Raw genomic sequence first — 16,774 nt, 5'->3', positions numbered from 1 at the left:
TCAACCATTCTCTCACACCATACACAAAGATAAACTCTAAATGGATGAAAGACCTCTATGTGAGACAGGAATGCATCAAAATTATAGAGGAGAATACAGGCAGTAACTTTTTTGACATAGGCCACAGCAACTCCTTTCATGACACATCTCCAAAGGCAAAGGAAACAAAAGCAAAAACGAACTTGTGGGACTTCATCAAGATAAAAAGCTTCTGCACAGCAAAGGAAACAGTCAACAAAACAAAGAGGCAACCCACAGAAAGGGAGAAGATATTTTAAAATGACATTAAAGATAAAGGGCTAGTATCCAAGATCAATAAAGAACTTCTCAAACTCAACATACAAGGAACAAATAATCAAATCAAAAAATGGGCAGAAGATATGAACAGGCACTTTTCCATTGAGGACATACAAATGACTAATAAACACACAAAAAAATGTTCAACATCATTAGCCATCAGGGAAATTCAAATCAAAACCACATTGAGATACCACCTTACACCAGTTAGAATGGCAAAAATTGACAAGGCAAGAACAATAAATGTTGGAGAGGATGTGAAGAAAGGGGATCCCTCTTACACTGTTGGTGGGAATGCAATTTGGTACAGCCACTTTGGAAAATAGTGTGGAGGTCCCTCAAAAAGTTAAAAAAAGAGCTACCCTATGATCCAACAATTGCACTACTGGGTATTTACCCCAAAGATATAGACATAGTGAAGAGAAGGGCCATATGCACCCCAATGTTCATAGCAGCATTGTCCACAATAGCCAAACTGTGGAAGGAGCCAAGGTGTCCTTCAACAGATGAATGGATAAAGATGATGGGGTGTGTATATATAATGGAATATTACTCAGCCATCAAAAGTGATGCTTACCGAACGTTTGCAGCCACATGGACAGGACTGGAGGAGATTATGCTAAGTGAAATAAGTCAAGCAGAAAGACAATTATCATATGGTTTCACTCATTTATGGAACATAAGAAATAGCAGGAAGATCCATAGCAGAAGGAAGGGAAGAATGAAGGGGGGGGTAAACAGAAGGGGAAATGAACCATGAGAGACTATGGACTCCAGGAAACAAACTGAGGGCTTCAGAGGGGAGAGGGGTGGGGGACTAGGATAGGCAGGTGATGGGTAGTATGGAGGGGGCATACTGCATGGTGCACTGGGTGTTATACGCAAAGAGTGAATCATGGAATATTACATGAAAAACTAAGGATGTACTGTATGGTGACTAACATAACATAATAAAAATTATTATTAAAAAGATGAAGGAAGACAATCGGTAAGCCAATATATAAGCATCAAATTTTCATGCTTGTCTTGCTTGTTATTTCACATCCTATTACCCATATTTTATACATCACAAATATATTTTTATTGACCATATATACTTTTAAATCATTTTATTGGATGTCTAAGTTTGTGTTAACATAGTAACCATTGGCCCGATCTGGCTATTGGGCACTTAAGATGCATAAGTTAAATGTACGTGTGGGACTTCATCAAGATAAAAGTTTCTGCACAGCCAAGGAAACAATAAAAAAAAAAAAAACTAAGAGGCAACCCACGGAATGGGAGAATATATTTGCAAATGATGCTACAGATAAAAGACTGGTATCCAAGATCTACAAAGAACTTCAAAAACTCAATGCTCAAGAAACAAATAAACAAATCATAAAATGGGCAGAAGATATGAACAGACACTTTTCCAATGATGACATACAAATGGCCAAAAGACATATGAAAATATGTTCAAAATCATTATCCATCAGGGAAATTCAAATCAAAATCACACTAAGATACCACCTTTTGCCAGTTAGAATGGCAAAAATCAACAAGGCAGGAAACAGCAACTGCTGGAGAGGATGTGGAGAAAGTGGATCCCTCCTACATTGTTGGTGGGAATGCAGGTTGGTGCAGCCACTCTGGAAAACAGTGTGGAGGTCCCTTAGAAAGTTAAAAATTGAGCTACTTTATGACCCAGCCATTGCACTACTGGGTATTTACCCCAAAGATACAGACGTAGTGAAGAGAAGGGCCATATGCACCCCAATGTTCATAGCAGCATTGTCCACAATAGCTAAATTGTGGAAGGAGCCAAGATGCCCTTCAACAGATGACTGTATTAAGAAGCTGTGGTCCATATATACAATGGAATATTACTCAGCTATCAGAAAGAACGAGTTCTCAACATTTGCTGCAACATGGACAGCACTGGAGGAGATAATGCTAAGTGAAATAAGTCAAGCAGAGAAAGACAATTATCATATGGTTTCACTCATTTATGGAACATAAGAACTAGGAAGATCGGTAGGGGAAGAAAGGGTTAAAGAAAGGGGGGGTAATCAGAAGGGGGAATGAAGCATGAGATCCTATGGACTCTGAGAAACAAACTGAGGGCTTCAGAGGGGAGGGGGGTGGGGGAATGGGATAGACTGGTGATGGGTAGTAAGGAGGGCACGTATTGCATGGTGCACTGGGTGTTATACGCAACTAATGAATCATCGAACTTTGCATCAGAAACCGGGGATGTACTGTATGGTGACTAACATAATATAATAAAAAAACATTTAAAAAAAGATGCATATAGTCAAAATTGCAATGTGTTCTAATTACAAAATACACACAAGATTATGAAGAGTTAGACTGAAAACAAAGTAAAGGATCTCAACAATAATTTCATGTTAATTGTAAAAATCATACCATGTCCATATAAGTAGAAATATGCAAAAACTTATTCATGTAATATAGTATATAGAATTAATATCATTGTTAATTTCAACATTAATAAATATTTCAAATTAAACCAATATATTACTTAAATCAATTTCACTTTTCAAATGTAGCTGCTAGAAATGTTTAAATTACTTGTAGCTCACATTATATTTCTATTAGATAATGCTGCTCTAGGCGTTTTAATTAACCTCGAAAAGGAAAATAAGAGACAGGACAGCCATGATTATTGTTTCTTGGCAAAGAATATCCCAAATTCCCTTGTCATGGCCCCCAGGACTTCCTTATTCCTCAGGCTGTAGATAACGGGATTGAGCATGGGAGTGAGGATGGTGTAGAAGACCGCCAGAATCTTATCTTCTGCTGGTGAACGGAGATTCCTGGGCCGAAGGTAGGTGTAGACAAAAGGTGCATAGTAAAAGGTCACTACGGTTAAATGTGTTGAACAGGTGGTGAAGGCCTTTTTTCTTCCCTCTTTTGAGCGCATGTGGTAAACAGCAAAAAGAACCCGTCCATAGGAAGCGGTAATACCAAGGAAAGGAAAGAGGAGAAAGAGACTTGTACTCACAAAAACCATGTACTCATAGACCCAGGTGTCTATACAGGCCAAAGGCAACATGGCTGGTACATCACAGAAGAAGTGATTTATAGCCCTGGACCAGCAGTAAGGGAGATGGAGGGCATAGACCGTGTGTGCCAAAGAGTTGATAGACCCCAAAATCCAAGATCCTAGGATCATTTTCACACACATCATTTTACTCATGCGGATGGGATAATGGAGGGGGTGGCAGATGGCCGTATAACGGTCATAGGCCATGGAGGACAGGAGTAAACCTTCAGAACATGCCATGGTCAGGAAGAAGAAGCTTTGCACCCCACACCCCAGGAAGGAGATACCTTTCTGGCCAGACAGGAAGTTGAAAGCCATCTTTGGGACGGTGGTCGAGATATACATTAGGTCCATGAGGGAGAGCTGGCTGAGGAGAAAGTACATTGGTGTGTGGAGCCGGGGATCTAAGCGTATGAGGTGAATCATGGCTGAGTTACCCACTGAGGCAAGAAAGAATATGAAGATGATAAGGAACAAAAGAAGCAGGCCAGTTTGATTTGAGGGAAACAGCCCCAACAAAATGAAGTCATCCGAAGTTTGATTCCATGTCTCCATGAAATTGTACCGTTTTAACTCCTTTGAAAGAAAAATAAAGACAAAAACAAAGCATGCAACAAAAATTAAAACAGGAGCACAAAAAGGATCTCTTATTTTATGAATGTTTGTTTAGAATGAATTGTCTTTTCTTCAATACTGCTGCTTTCAGGGGCACCTGGGAGGCTCAGTTGGTTAAGCAACTGTCTTCAGCTCAGGTCATGATCTCAGGGTCCTGGGATCGAGTCCTGCATTGGGCTCCCTGCTCAGTGGGGAGCCTGCTTCTCCCTCTCCCTCTGCAGCTCCCCCTGCTTGTGCTCTCCTGCTACCTCTCTGTCAAATAAATAAATAAAATCTTAAAAAAAAAATACTGCAGCTTTCATAGAATCAAGTTTAATATCTGAATTGAATATTCCTCTTCCAATTTTCTTTGGTAAGCACTACAACAAGTGATCTTAAGTGTAAAGCCTAGTATTATAACCAACAAAAATACACAGGATAACTAAAACATTATTCTCTCTATAACTCTTGGCTATGCACATTCCTCAGAATTTACAAAATGTCACAGGAATGTCTGTATTTCCCAGTGTCTGTCAATGTAACACAGCATATTTACAGTAGTAACTGGATTATGTGACTCGAAACTTTGCATATGCTAAATTCTAAGTCCTTTAGTACCTAGTCCTTTTCTACATCTTTAATGTCTGTTCTTTCTTCACCAAATGGCACTACTGCAGCCAGGAAAATGTTCATAATCTACAGCTACTATTCTTTTTCATTTCTGTCCCTTCCTTAAAAATGTGTCCACCACGCAAAATCACTGTCCTTGAACTATAAGGGTTTTGCAGACTTTGTGAGACCCACACTAATTTTAAGGTATTATTTGAATATTCTGTCATGCTGTGTCCATTTTTTCAAACTCGACAGAACCCAAAGTCAAATGCACAAATTTTCATGCCTAATTTTATTTTCTTGAATAATTATTACTCTTTTGGAAAAGATCTGGCTTAATTCCATGTTTTGGAGTAGTTCATGACATTCTAATATTGGAGAGGGTACTCATTCCCTTTTTCTGTCCTTCAGTTTCTATACAGCAGATGGCAGCATAGCCAACCAATTGTAAAGCTGTTCTAGAAAAGGAGGGATAAGCAGGAAAATGCTCTTAATTGTAGCTTAAAGGTTTGTACTTACCCTGTTTGGGCTTAAGAAGAGTGGCAATGTTAATGTCCTGTCTTAATTACTTAAAACAATCAATAAAAATTTCCTTTTTGGCAAATGTTTCTAGCATCTTTTTTTTTTTCTTGACATTTTAGTTTATTGTAACTTTTTACTATTACAAATTAAGTTGCTATAAAAAATCATGTACAAGACTTTGTACCTATAGTTTCGTTTCCCTTGGATAAATACTTAAGCTAGATACTACATCCACTCCTTTCCTTGAGAATTTTTATGTGTAACTCAACATTTTATACCTTCCCTTTTTCTCTTTGTAAACTCAATTCTGGCAGTTTGTTCTTTTCTTCACTCACTCCCCCAAACATGCATACACTGTGATTGTGGTGATTCTTATACCTCCAATATATGTTTTATTCCTTCCTTTATCTAGATTTGGTGTGGGAGGGGACCTTGAGCTCTCTGTGAGCTCCTCTGCCAGAGGTAGATACCTGATGTCTTGTCACATCCAAGACTTGGGTAATATTGGGTTACTGATTTTTCAACAGTAAAGTAAACAATGAATAATTTGTTGTAATTATTCACATCTTATGACCTTAAGTCAACTGCTACCTCATGTAATTTTAGTAATTATGAGTAAAACTGTGAAAAAGAACTTGTAATAGAGAAATGGGAACACATTTTTATAGTTGTTTAGTTGACTCATGCTAACAATAAAAGGTACATAGGAACATAAGAGTTGCTTGCTATCATTGGACATGGACATGGGGACCATAGGTGTCCTTTGCTTTTTATAACTTTTCAAAAATAAAAACTGATGACCCAACATATAAATATAAAAAATAAAGTCACCATAATTATAAAACATTCATTTTCTAAAACAATGTTCACTAAGGGTTTTTGTTGTTGTTGTTTGGTTTTGTTTTTGTTTTTATTGTATAGCAGTCCTTTAAGTCCTGAGGTTCTTTGATACACACAATTCTACAGTCATGTAGTTAAAATTGAGTAAGTGATACAGACAACAAAACAACAAACTCTTACTTGCAACCTAATGTTATAAAGTAATTCATACTATGAATGAAAGGAAAAGTGGTATAAATGAGTAAACAGACAGATGGATAAGAGCACTCAAAAAATAAAATAGGCACTCGGCAGATGCAACATTCACACAGGTCTGGTTAAGAAATTCTCAACTTGAGGGGCGCCTGGGTGGCTCAGTCGTTAGGCATCTGCCTTCAGCTCAGGGAGTGATCCCGGGGTCCTGGGATCGAGCCCCACAGTGGGCTTCCTGCTCTGCTGGAAGCCTGCTTCTTCCTTTCCCACTCCCCCTGCTTGTGTTCCCTCCCTCGCTGGCTGTCTCTCTCTCTCTGTCAAATAAATAAATAAAATCTAAAAAAAAAAAAAAAAAGAATTCTCAACTTGAGTGAACAACAGGTAAATAGTGAAACCTATCTAGGTTTTCAGGACAATAGTGGTGACACCAGGGTTTTTGAAGCAGAGGATATTAGGGCATTTGCATAGGAAAGACCAGACCATGATAAAAACTTGAATATTGTTCTGAGTGACATGAGAAGTCAAGGAGAGTGGCATGATTTTATCTACATTACTAGAAGTAATGCAAGATGCTTTATATGAGTGGAAATTTGCAAGGAGTGCATGTAGGAGATTAATGATGAAGACAAGACAACACTCCCAGAAGTAGAATATGGCATTATTTCTATGTGGTGGCATTAGATTTATTCCCAGGGGTTAAACTCTACATGTTTAATATTGATGCTTCTTCTTGTGACAATTAAATTCAATGATAAGTGCATATCCCTTAGGATAGACCATGGTTGTGAGTGCAGGGTGCGTAGCAAACATTATTCTAACCTCTTATGACCTTCAGCAGGGTGCTGATACAGAAACCTCAGTAAATAGTTGCATATTCCATAATTTGCCCATGTCCATGTCCTCACCAGACTTTTGAGCTTGTCCCTATATGCTGGGGATTGTGCTGATTTTAAACAGAAATTCATGAGGTCTGGGCAAATCAGGAGAGTTGATCACCCATTTGGGGATAATGTAATACTTGATTATCATTCTATCTCCATGGTCTCATACTACAATACTTCATGATACATCTCAATATTTTATTTGCCTGATGAAATGAACCAAAGTTTGCCTTAGAGCTCAATTAATACAATAGTTCATACTCTGAAAAGTGGCCAGGTCACTTCAAAAATCAGTCTTTAGCACACGGGGCCTGGAAATTAGGAGAAAATAGCCTTCAGGGGGTACTTTCTCCTCTCTTTGTTAAGTTAAAATTGAGGGGAAGAAATGCATCAGCCAGTTCTCCCAGGAGGTGTGTTTCTGATAACTAGTCCTGAACAGGTAGAGCAGGATGTCTATCTATTCCACCAGACAGCGAATTTGTAAGGAGGCGTGTATGCGTTTTGATTCTCTGCTGCATAAATTAGAGTTCAGAATGTCATAAAGATTCTTTAATGATCACGGCAACTGTTATTTGTTTCCTAATTGAAAACCGGCATCTTGTCAGGCAATGGAAACCAATAATTACTTTCAGGATGCTGTACATTTGGGACTTAACGATTTTAAGGCATGGCATAGAAGCTAGAGTTCAGGGTCTATTTTCATTGATACTCAACAGATTTCTTTACTGGGTATGGGGGCATATTTAATTCACTGGAATCACATGAAACACCACCCCATGTTTACATTATGGCTTGGAGAGTACTGTTCCTGTAGCTACAAATTGGGTATACTATGACTATCTCCTATGATCATCTTAACAAACACATTGCTGACATTTACATTGTTAAAAGGAAAAAAAAAAAACCTCACCTTACAGGACTTCTATACATAAATTGTTAGTCTGAGCCTCAGCTAACTCAATCCCTTCAATGTTCCAGGATGCCTGTGAAGAGGGAATTAAGCAAGTTCTGTGTGTTTGACACATAGTCACTCCTCAATAGGAGCCTATCTCCTTTCTCTATTTCATATCTTAACCATTGAGAAGTCTCGGGTCCAGAGAAATTAAGTGACTTAATGAAGGTCATACACACCACTCCAGGGCTACATATTGTATAATTATAACAGGGTCACATTATCTCTCTCTCTCCCCCTCTCTCTGTCTCTCTCTCTTTACATTGCAGTTCACTCTTAACTTTTCCAGTTTGTTCCCTAATTTCTTATTCTCTATACAGAAAAAAAAAATCCCTATGAGAGAAAAGCCGCATCTCCAAAATATTTCCCTGGGTATAGATAACACAAATCAACTTGATTCAATAGTATTACTATGACTCACCTTGTCTGAAGCTCTTGAGTTTGTATTTTGGCAGAGGATATTTTTATATTGACACTAATGCCTGTTAACAGTCCACTGAATCATAAAAACTTTTAAGCACCCAACCTCGCTGACAGGGTGTCTCAGGCTATGCCACAAGATCCTGTTACTTATCACTAGGCTCTGTATTAGATCCAAATTCTCTGACAGTGAGGGACTTTTCTTTATCTGCTAAAATTTAGGAGAGGGAAATTACCAAGGGCACTTTGCAACATCTGGCTGTCACTTCTCCTGTTGCTCATCAATTTCTTTAATGTAAAACCAATAGCCAGCCACATTTAGAGCCCTGTTGCCCAGAAAGTGATGGAATCAGAAAATAATTTAAACCTCCCTAGTGAAACGTTTGTTTCCATTTTACATGTAACAATTAATTAAAACATCTTCCTTTCCTATTACCTTGTCCAGTAAAAGCAGGCTAAGATATTCCATACCTATTTCTCTCAGGTTCTACTGCTGGAAAATGAAGGATGAGTTGCTATATTTTATATGCAAAACCTTACATCATCAAGACTCAGATATTCCTCTTCCTCCTGTAATTGATCCCCAATGTCCAAGTCCACAAGGGCCAAAGTCTTAGGCAATTCACTTGACTTTGCTTATGTGGAGATCCAGTCAATTCTGCACTGGGGTAGAACAAAGTAATCAACCCAATCAATGCAGTTGCATTCTAATGATCAGAATTAGACAAAAAAGGGATGCATTTGGTTATCCTAGAACATTATTTGAGAGTTATAATATATGCTAAATAATGCTTTCTGAACTTTTGTAAGTTAGAGAACTAAAGATTAAAGAGATGCAGGAAGTGGGGCAACTTCGTGTCTCAGTAGGTTAAACATCTACCTTTGACTCAGGTCATGATCTCAGAGTCCTGGAATGGAGCCCCTTGTCCAGCTCCCTGTTTAGCAGGGTCTGATTCTCCCTCTCCCTTTGCCACTCCCCCCCCACTAATTCTCTCTCTCTCTCACCTCATCTCTCTCAACAGAATAAATAAAATCATTAAAGAGATACAGTAAGTATAAGTGTTCAGATAAATAATAACAGAACTATGGGAAACAAACTGAGGGCTTCAGAGGCGAGGAGGTGAGGGACTGGGATAGGCCAGTGATGGGTATTAAGGAGGGCACATATTGCATGGTGCACTGAGTGTTATACAGAAATAATGAATCATGGAACACTACAACAAAAACTAAAGATATACTGTATAGTGACTAACATAACATAATAAGATTATTTTTAGATGGAGAAGAGGAGGAATGGAGATTGTATATGAGAGTAATTCTTTACATAATGTAATTTTTTGTCAAACAATTCAAACCTGTACATGATAGTTTTTTTTTTGTTTTTAGGAAATATATCAAATGTTGTATAAAATGCAAAAAAATAACAGAACTAGTATAGAGACAGTTTCTTACCTACTGTCTACTGAGATGCAGATGGAATTATTGATGATCATGAATGAATGAAATTATGCTTTGTCAAAACACTTTCTTCTGTTCGTAGAGCTGTAAGACAGTTGATCCATGAACACATTAATCTGGTCAGGTGTCCTAGTGAAGTGGCGAGTTAACTCTCAGAAACAGTGCAATAAAATGAGCATTTATACTCAGAAGAGTTTAGCCCAGCGGGCACCACTTATTAGAAAGTGGACTGGGCAGAGAAAGACAATTATCATATGGTTTCTCTCAACTATGGAACATAAGAAATAGGAATATCAGTAGGAGAAGGAAGAGAAGAATGAAGAGGGGGGTACACAGAAGGGGGAATGAACCATGAGAGACTGTGGACTCTGGGAAACAAGCTGAGGCCTTCAGAGAGGAGGGGAGTGGGGGATAGGGATAGGCTGTGGTGGGTATTAAGGAGAGGACATATTGCATGGTGCACTGGGTGTTATACGCAACTAATGAATCATGGAACGTTGCCTCAAAAACTAAGGATATAATGTATGGTGACTAACATAACATAATAAAAAATTACTATTAAAAAAAGAAAAGAAAGTGGACTGGGGAAAATTACTTAAAGTTTTACCTTGTTGTGAAGTCTTTAAAGTTGTTCTAATGGATATTCTAAGAAATAAATGGGGGATATATGTCAAATGTTTACAAGTACCTGTTGCAGAGGGATAAAAAAAAAACAATAGATATTAGGATCTTTTATATTATTCAATCTGCAGATTTGTAACTCAATGAAGTGTGCATTAAAAGTAATTTTTAACTCTTGTGGATCTGGATTCCAGACAATTTTGTCATTAATAGCATTTGCTAATCATTTGTTAAATGAAGGCGAGCACAAAAATATCAATAAAATTTGCTGAACGGTGTCTACCTAAAAAAGAAAGTAATTTTTAACTCTTAACTCTTGCTTTTATTTAAAACTGGAACACTTATCCTGGTAAAATATGGAAGAATGTTATTTAGCAAGTAATTACTAAATAAATATCAGTATTCCATATATATGTATATATATATATATGTATATATACTCATATATATGTATACACATACACACACATATATAATCAGTAGACACCATATTCCGTGTGTGTGTGTGTGTGTGTGTGTGTGCGAGAGAGAGAGATGGCAAATATGAAACAAAACTGGAGAAATTAATTACACAGCTTGACATTTGATGATGGGATAAGTTATAGACACATACAAATATTTTGGTTGTCACTGTCTTGTATTAATATATCTATCTCTCCCTCCCCAGTGTTGTGGTACTGTTTGCTTTCATGGCCAAAACTGAAAACCAGATAAACCTCACTCTCAAACCATTGTAAAACTCAGAAAAATCTATTCAGAGAAATTAAACATGGCTGGAGAAATAGCAGAAGTATGCTGACCAATCTCACTTCCAATTTATGAACATGTATTTTAAGTTGATTTCTCTGAGTTATCACAATTTGGTCCTATTTTCTGCAGGATTACACTGAACTAATAATTCATACTTCTTCCACTCTGCCAAACTCCAACACACTTGCATATTCCTGAGCTCAGAGAGAAAAAGAAAATAAACATATTAAGAAAACACAATCAGAGCTGAAATTACCCTGCAACTAACTATTTTAGTCTCCCTACTGTTGATGGATTTAATTAGTCTTGTTTCCTGTGACAGGGCATGGAATGACACTGCTCTTCTCCAAATCTACTCCTCATGCACAGGATTCATCCCCTCTCACCATCTCATCTTTCCTTCCCTTTCTGCTGGGTCACCCTGATAACTGCATAAACACGTGTTCTTCTTTATTTTTAATATTTATTTGTTTATTTTTAGAGAGGTGGGAGAAGCAGAGGGAGAGAGAGACTTTTTTTAAAAGATTTTATTCATTTATTTGACAGAGAGAGAGACAGCCATTGAGATAGGGAACACAAGTAGGGGCGTGGGAAAGGAAGAAGGAGGCTCCCAGCAAAGCAGGGAGCCCAATGTGAGGCTTGATCTCAGGACCCTGGAATCAGGCCCAAACACATGCTCTTTAGAGGAAAAAAAAATTACTGTAAAGGATTGGATCGGGACTGTCAAACTCATATAAAAACTGGAGACACTGACCAGAGACTGAGCATATCTTTTTGCCTGTAGAGATGGGAGTTACTCTTTACAGGTGGAGTGTTGGTGGGCATTATGGATAAAGGTTTGCAGAGTTGTGATGTTTGAAAAAATCCAGAGTGAAATGAATAACTGTGATGGTGCCTCCATGAAGTGTGGGGGTTCACAACAAGTTGAAAGATTCTTCACAGTGCCTTAAGGGATGACCAGGTTTTGGGTTCTGAGATTATGTGAGTACAGGAAACTTGGTGATGACCAACACTATTTAAGAGAATACCGTGAATGGTAGTGGACATCTAGGGCAGGGAAAATGGACTAAATGAGCTAGAGCATGGATTAGTATTAGATCATTATTGTTGGAATCCGTCAGGCCCTGGAGTTTTGTTTTTTGGGAGGTTTTTGATCACTGCGTCAATCTCTTCATAATTAATTGGTCCTTTCAATAATCAATTTCTTCCTGTTTCAGTCTTGGTAGTTTATAGGTTTCCAGGAAGGCATCCATTTCTTCCAAGTTGTTTTATTTATTGCCATAAAGTTGTTGATAAAAGTTTCTAATGATCCTTCCTATTCCATTGCTGTTGGTCATGATCTTTCCCCTTTCATTCATAATTTTATTAATTTGGGTCCTTTCTCTATTCTTTTAATAAGTCTGGCCAGTGGCTTATCGATCTTATTTATTCTTTCAAAGAACAAGCTTCTAGTTTTGTTGATCTGCTCTACAGTGCTCCTGGTTTCTAATTCATTGATCTCTGCTCTAATCTTGATCACTGCTCTCTCGTGCGTGGATTCGGCCTGTTCTTCTGTAGCTGTTCCAGCAACTTGCGGTGAGAATATAAAAACTGCATTTTAGGTACTTCTATTCTTTTGAGTGAGGCTTGGATGGCTATGTATTTAGCCTTAGGACTGCCTTTGCAGTGTCCCATAGGTTTTAGACAGATGTGTTTTCATTTTCGTTATCATTCTTTTTTTTTTTCGATAAAAAATATTTACCCAATCATTCTTAAGCAGGATGGTTCTTAGTCTCCAAGTGTTTGAGTTTCATCCAAATGATTCCTTGTGATTGAGTTTCAATTTCAAGGCATTGTGATCTGAGAATATGCAGGGAATAATCTCAGTCTTTTGGTATCTTTTGAGACCTGTTTTGTGACCCAGGATATGGTCTATTCTGGAGAAAGTGCCATGTGCATTTGAAACAAATGAGTATTCTGTTGTTCTGGGGTGTACTATTCTGTATATATCTATGAGGTCCATCTGGTCCAGTATGTCATTCAAAGCTCTTGTTTCTTTGCAGATTTTCTGCTTAGGTGATCTGTCTATTGCTGAGAGTAGAGTGTTGAGGTCCCCTACTATTAACATATTATTATCTATATGTCCCTTTATTCTGGATGGTGTATCTTGCTGCTCCCCTGGTGGGGGCATAGATATTTATAATTGTCATATCCACTTGTTGGATACATCCTTTAAGAATAATATAGTGTGCTTCTGTATCTCTAACTACAGTCTTTAGTTTAAAATCTAATCTGTCTGGTATGAGAATTGTTACCTTAGCTTTCTTTTGAGGTCCATTGGCATGAAAAATGGTTCTCCATCCCTTCACTTTCAGTATGGATGTATCTTTAGCTTCACAATGAGTCTCTTGTAGAAGGCAATTCTAACAAACATTCAAAGAAGAAATAATACCTATTCTCCTGAAGCTGTTTCAAAAAATACAAATAGAAGGAAAACTACCAAACTCATTATCTGAGGCCAGGATTACCTTGATCCCCAAACGAGGCAAAGACCCCATCAAAAAGGAGAATTACAGACCAATATGCCTGATGAATATGGATGCCAAAATTTGTAACAAGGTCTTAGCTAATAGGATCCAACAATACATTAAAATAATTATCCATCATGACAAACTGGGATTCATCCCTGGGATGCAAGGGTGGTTCAACATTCGCAAATCGATCAGTGTGTTAGATCATTTCAACAAGAAAATGTCAAGAACCATATAATCCTCTCAATTGATGCAGAAAAAGCATTTGACAAAATACAGCATCCTATCCTGATTAAAACCCTTGAGAGTGTAGGGATAGAGGGTACATTCAACAATTTCAGAAAAACCATCCATGAAAAGCCTAAGGCAAATATCATTCTCAATGTGGAAAAGCTGAACGCCTTTTCCTTAAGATCAGGAACACGACAAGGATGCCAATTCTCACCATTATTATTCACCATAGTACTAGAAGTCCTTGCAACAGCAATCAGAAAACAAAAAGGGATAAAAAAGTATCCAAATCGGCAAAGAAGAAGAAGTCAAACTGTCTCTCTTCACAGATGCCATGATACTCTATATTGAAAACCCAAAAGACTCAACCTCTGAACTACTAGAACTAATAGAGCAAGTCAGTAATGTGGTGGGATACAAAATCAATGCTCAGAAATCAGTTGCATGAACAACGAGACTGAAGAAAGAGAAATTAGGGAATTGATTCCATTTACAATAACACCACTAATCATACATTATCTTGGAAATAACATAACCAGAGAGGTAAAGGATCTATATTCTAGAAACTACAGATCACTCTTGAAAGACATTGAAGAAGACACAAAAGGAATGGAAAAATATCCCATGCTATGGTACCCAGAGCAATCTACACTTTCAATGCCATCCCGATCCAAATACCAATGGCAAATTTCAAAGAACTGGAACAAACAGCCCTTAAATTTGTGTGGAACCAGAAAAGGCCCCAAATCACCAATGAATTGTTGAAAAGGAAAAACAAAGCTGGGAGCATCATGTTGCCGGATTTCAAGCTATACTACAAAGCTGTGATCACAAAGACAGCATGGTACTGGCATAAAAACAGACACATAGACCAATGGAACAGAATAGAGAACCCAGAAGTGGACCCTCAGCTCTTTGGGTAACTAATATTTGACAAAGCAGGAAAAAACATTCAGTGGAAAAAAGACCATCTCTTCAATAAATGGTGCTGGGAAAATTGGACAGCTATGTTCAAAAGAATGAAACTTGACCACTCTCTCACACCATGCACAAAGATAAACTCAAAATGGATGAAAGACCTCGATGTGAGACAGGAATCCTCAAAATCCTAGAGAAGAGCATAGGAAGCAATGTCTACGACATCGTCCACAGAAACCTTTTTCATGACATATGTCCAAAGGCAAGATAAACAAAAGAAAAAATGAACTTGGGGGTGCCTGGGTGGCACAGCGGTTAAGTGTCTGCCTTCAGCTCAGGGCGTGATCCTGGTGTTATGGGATCGAGCCCCACATCAGGCTCCTCTGCTATGAGCCTGCTTCTTCCTCTCCCACTCCCCCTGCTTGTGTTCCCTCTCTCACTGGCTGTCTCTATCTCTGTCAAATAAATAAATAAAATCTTTTAAAAAAAATGAACTTGTGGAACTTCATCAAGATAAAAAGCTTCTGCACAGCCAAGGAAACAGTCAAAAAAAAAAAAAAGGCAGACCACAGAATGGGAGGAGATAATTGTAAATGACACTACAGATAAAAGACTGGTATCCAAGATCTACAAAGAATTCCTCAAACTCAATACATGAAAAACAAATAATAAAATAAAATAAACCGGCAGAAGATATGAACAGACACTTTTATAATGAAGACATACAAATGGCTAACAGACACATGAAAAAATGTTCAAAATCATTAGCCATCAGGGGAATTCAAATCAAAACCACATTGAGAAACAAGTTTACACCAGTTAGAATGGCAAAAATTGACAAGGCAGGAAACAATAAATCTGGAGAGGATGTGGAGAAAGGGGATCCCTCTTACACTGTTGGTGGGAATGCAAGTTGGTACAGCCACTCTGGAAAACAGTGTGGAGGTCCCTTAATAAGTTAAAAATTGAGCTACCCTATGATCCAGCCATTGCACTACCGGGTGTTTACCTCGAAGGTACTGACATAGTGAAGGGAAGGGCCATATGTACCCCAATGTTCATAGCAGCATTGTCCACAAGATCTAGATTTTGGAGGGAGCTGCAATGCCCTCCAACATATGACTGGATTAAGAAGATGTTATCCATATATACATTGGAATATTACTCAGCCATCAAAAAAGAATGATTACCCAACATTTGCAGCAACATGGATGGGACTGGAGGAGATTGTGTTAAGTGAAGTAATTCAAGCAGACAAAGACAATTATCATATGGTTTCACGGATGTATGGAACATAAGATATAGCAGGAAGATCGGTAGGAGAAGGAAGGTAAGAATGAAGGGGGGGTAAACAGAAGGGGGAATGGACCACGAGAGACTATGGACTCTGGGAAACAAACTGAGGGCTTCAGAGGGGAGGTGGTATTGGAATAGGCTGGTAATGGGTATTAAGGAGGGCACATAATGCATGATGCACTGGGTGTTATATGCAAATAATGAATCATGGAACATTAGATCAAAAACTAAGGATGTATTGTATGGTGACTAACAAAACATAATAAAAATTATTTAAAAATAAAAGGATGGGCATCAAATTCAGGAATACACATATTTAATTATTTTCCTTCTAGGTTCTCCATTGACTGTCTACCTACAGTTAGATTGGCTGTTTCATAAGCTTCATATTTATTAACTAGGAAATAAAGAAAATATTTTTAGAGTTGTTGCCTGTGATGTTTGGAAGGAAATAACTGGAAATCAGTGAACTAAGTCACAGAATTTAGTGTGACCAGATGGAGAGAAGGTCTTGTGCATCCATTAAATGCAGTTCCCATTAGAGTGATTGCCTCAGTTTACATTTGAAAACTAAATTAATAAATAATATTGTGGTTGTCCCAGGACTTCTAGGTAAGGCAAATTGTCCAGA

At 37.9% G+C, this 16,774-nt stretch overlaps 1 protein-coding gene across 1 annotated transcript; it reads right to left on the bottom strand.

Annotated features, from left to right (window-relative positions):
* Window positions 1–2,962: 2,962 nt before the first annotated feature.
* Window positions 2,963–3,914, bottom strand: LOC103680810 (olfactory receptor 2L13). Its single transcript, XM_008710287.1, has one exon. It carries the CDS (start codon window positions 3,899–3,901, stop codon window positions 2,963–2,965), a length of 939 nt encoding a protein of 312 aa, XP_008708509.1. The 5' UTR covers window positions 3,902–3,914.
* Between the last annotated feature and the right edge of the window lie 12,860 nt (window positions 3,915–16,774).

Source organism: Ursus maritimus, unplaced genomic scaffold, assembly GCF_017311325.1.
Source record: "Ursus maritimus isolate PB19 unplaced genomic scaffold, ASM1731132v1 scaffold_5, whole genome shotgun sequence".
In the NCBI taxonomy this organism is placed as follows: Eukaryota; Metazoa; Chordata; class Mammalia; order Carnivora; family Ursidae; genus Ursus; species Ursus maritimus.
This window is presented reverse-complemented; position numbering and strand designations above follow the sequence as displayed.

What these genes read in the sequence shown, in the direction of transcription:
- LOC103680810 (XM_008710287.1), bottom strand. Translation starts at nt 3,901, where the DNA reads ATGGAGACATGGAATCAAACTTCGGATGACTTCATTTTGTTGGGGCTG.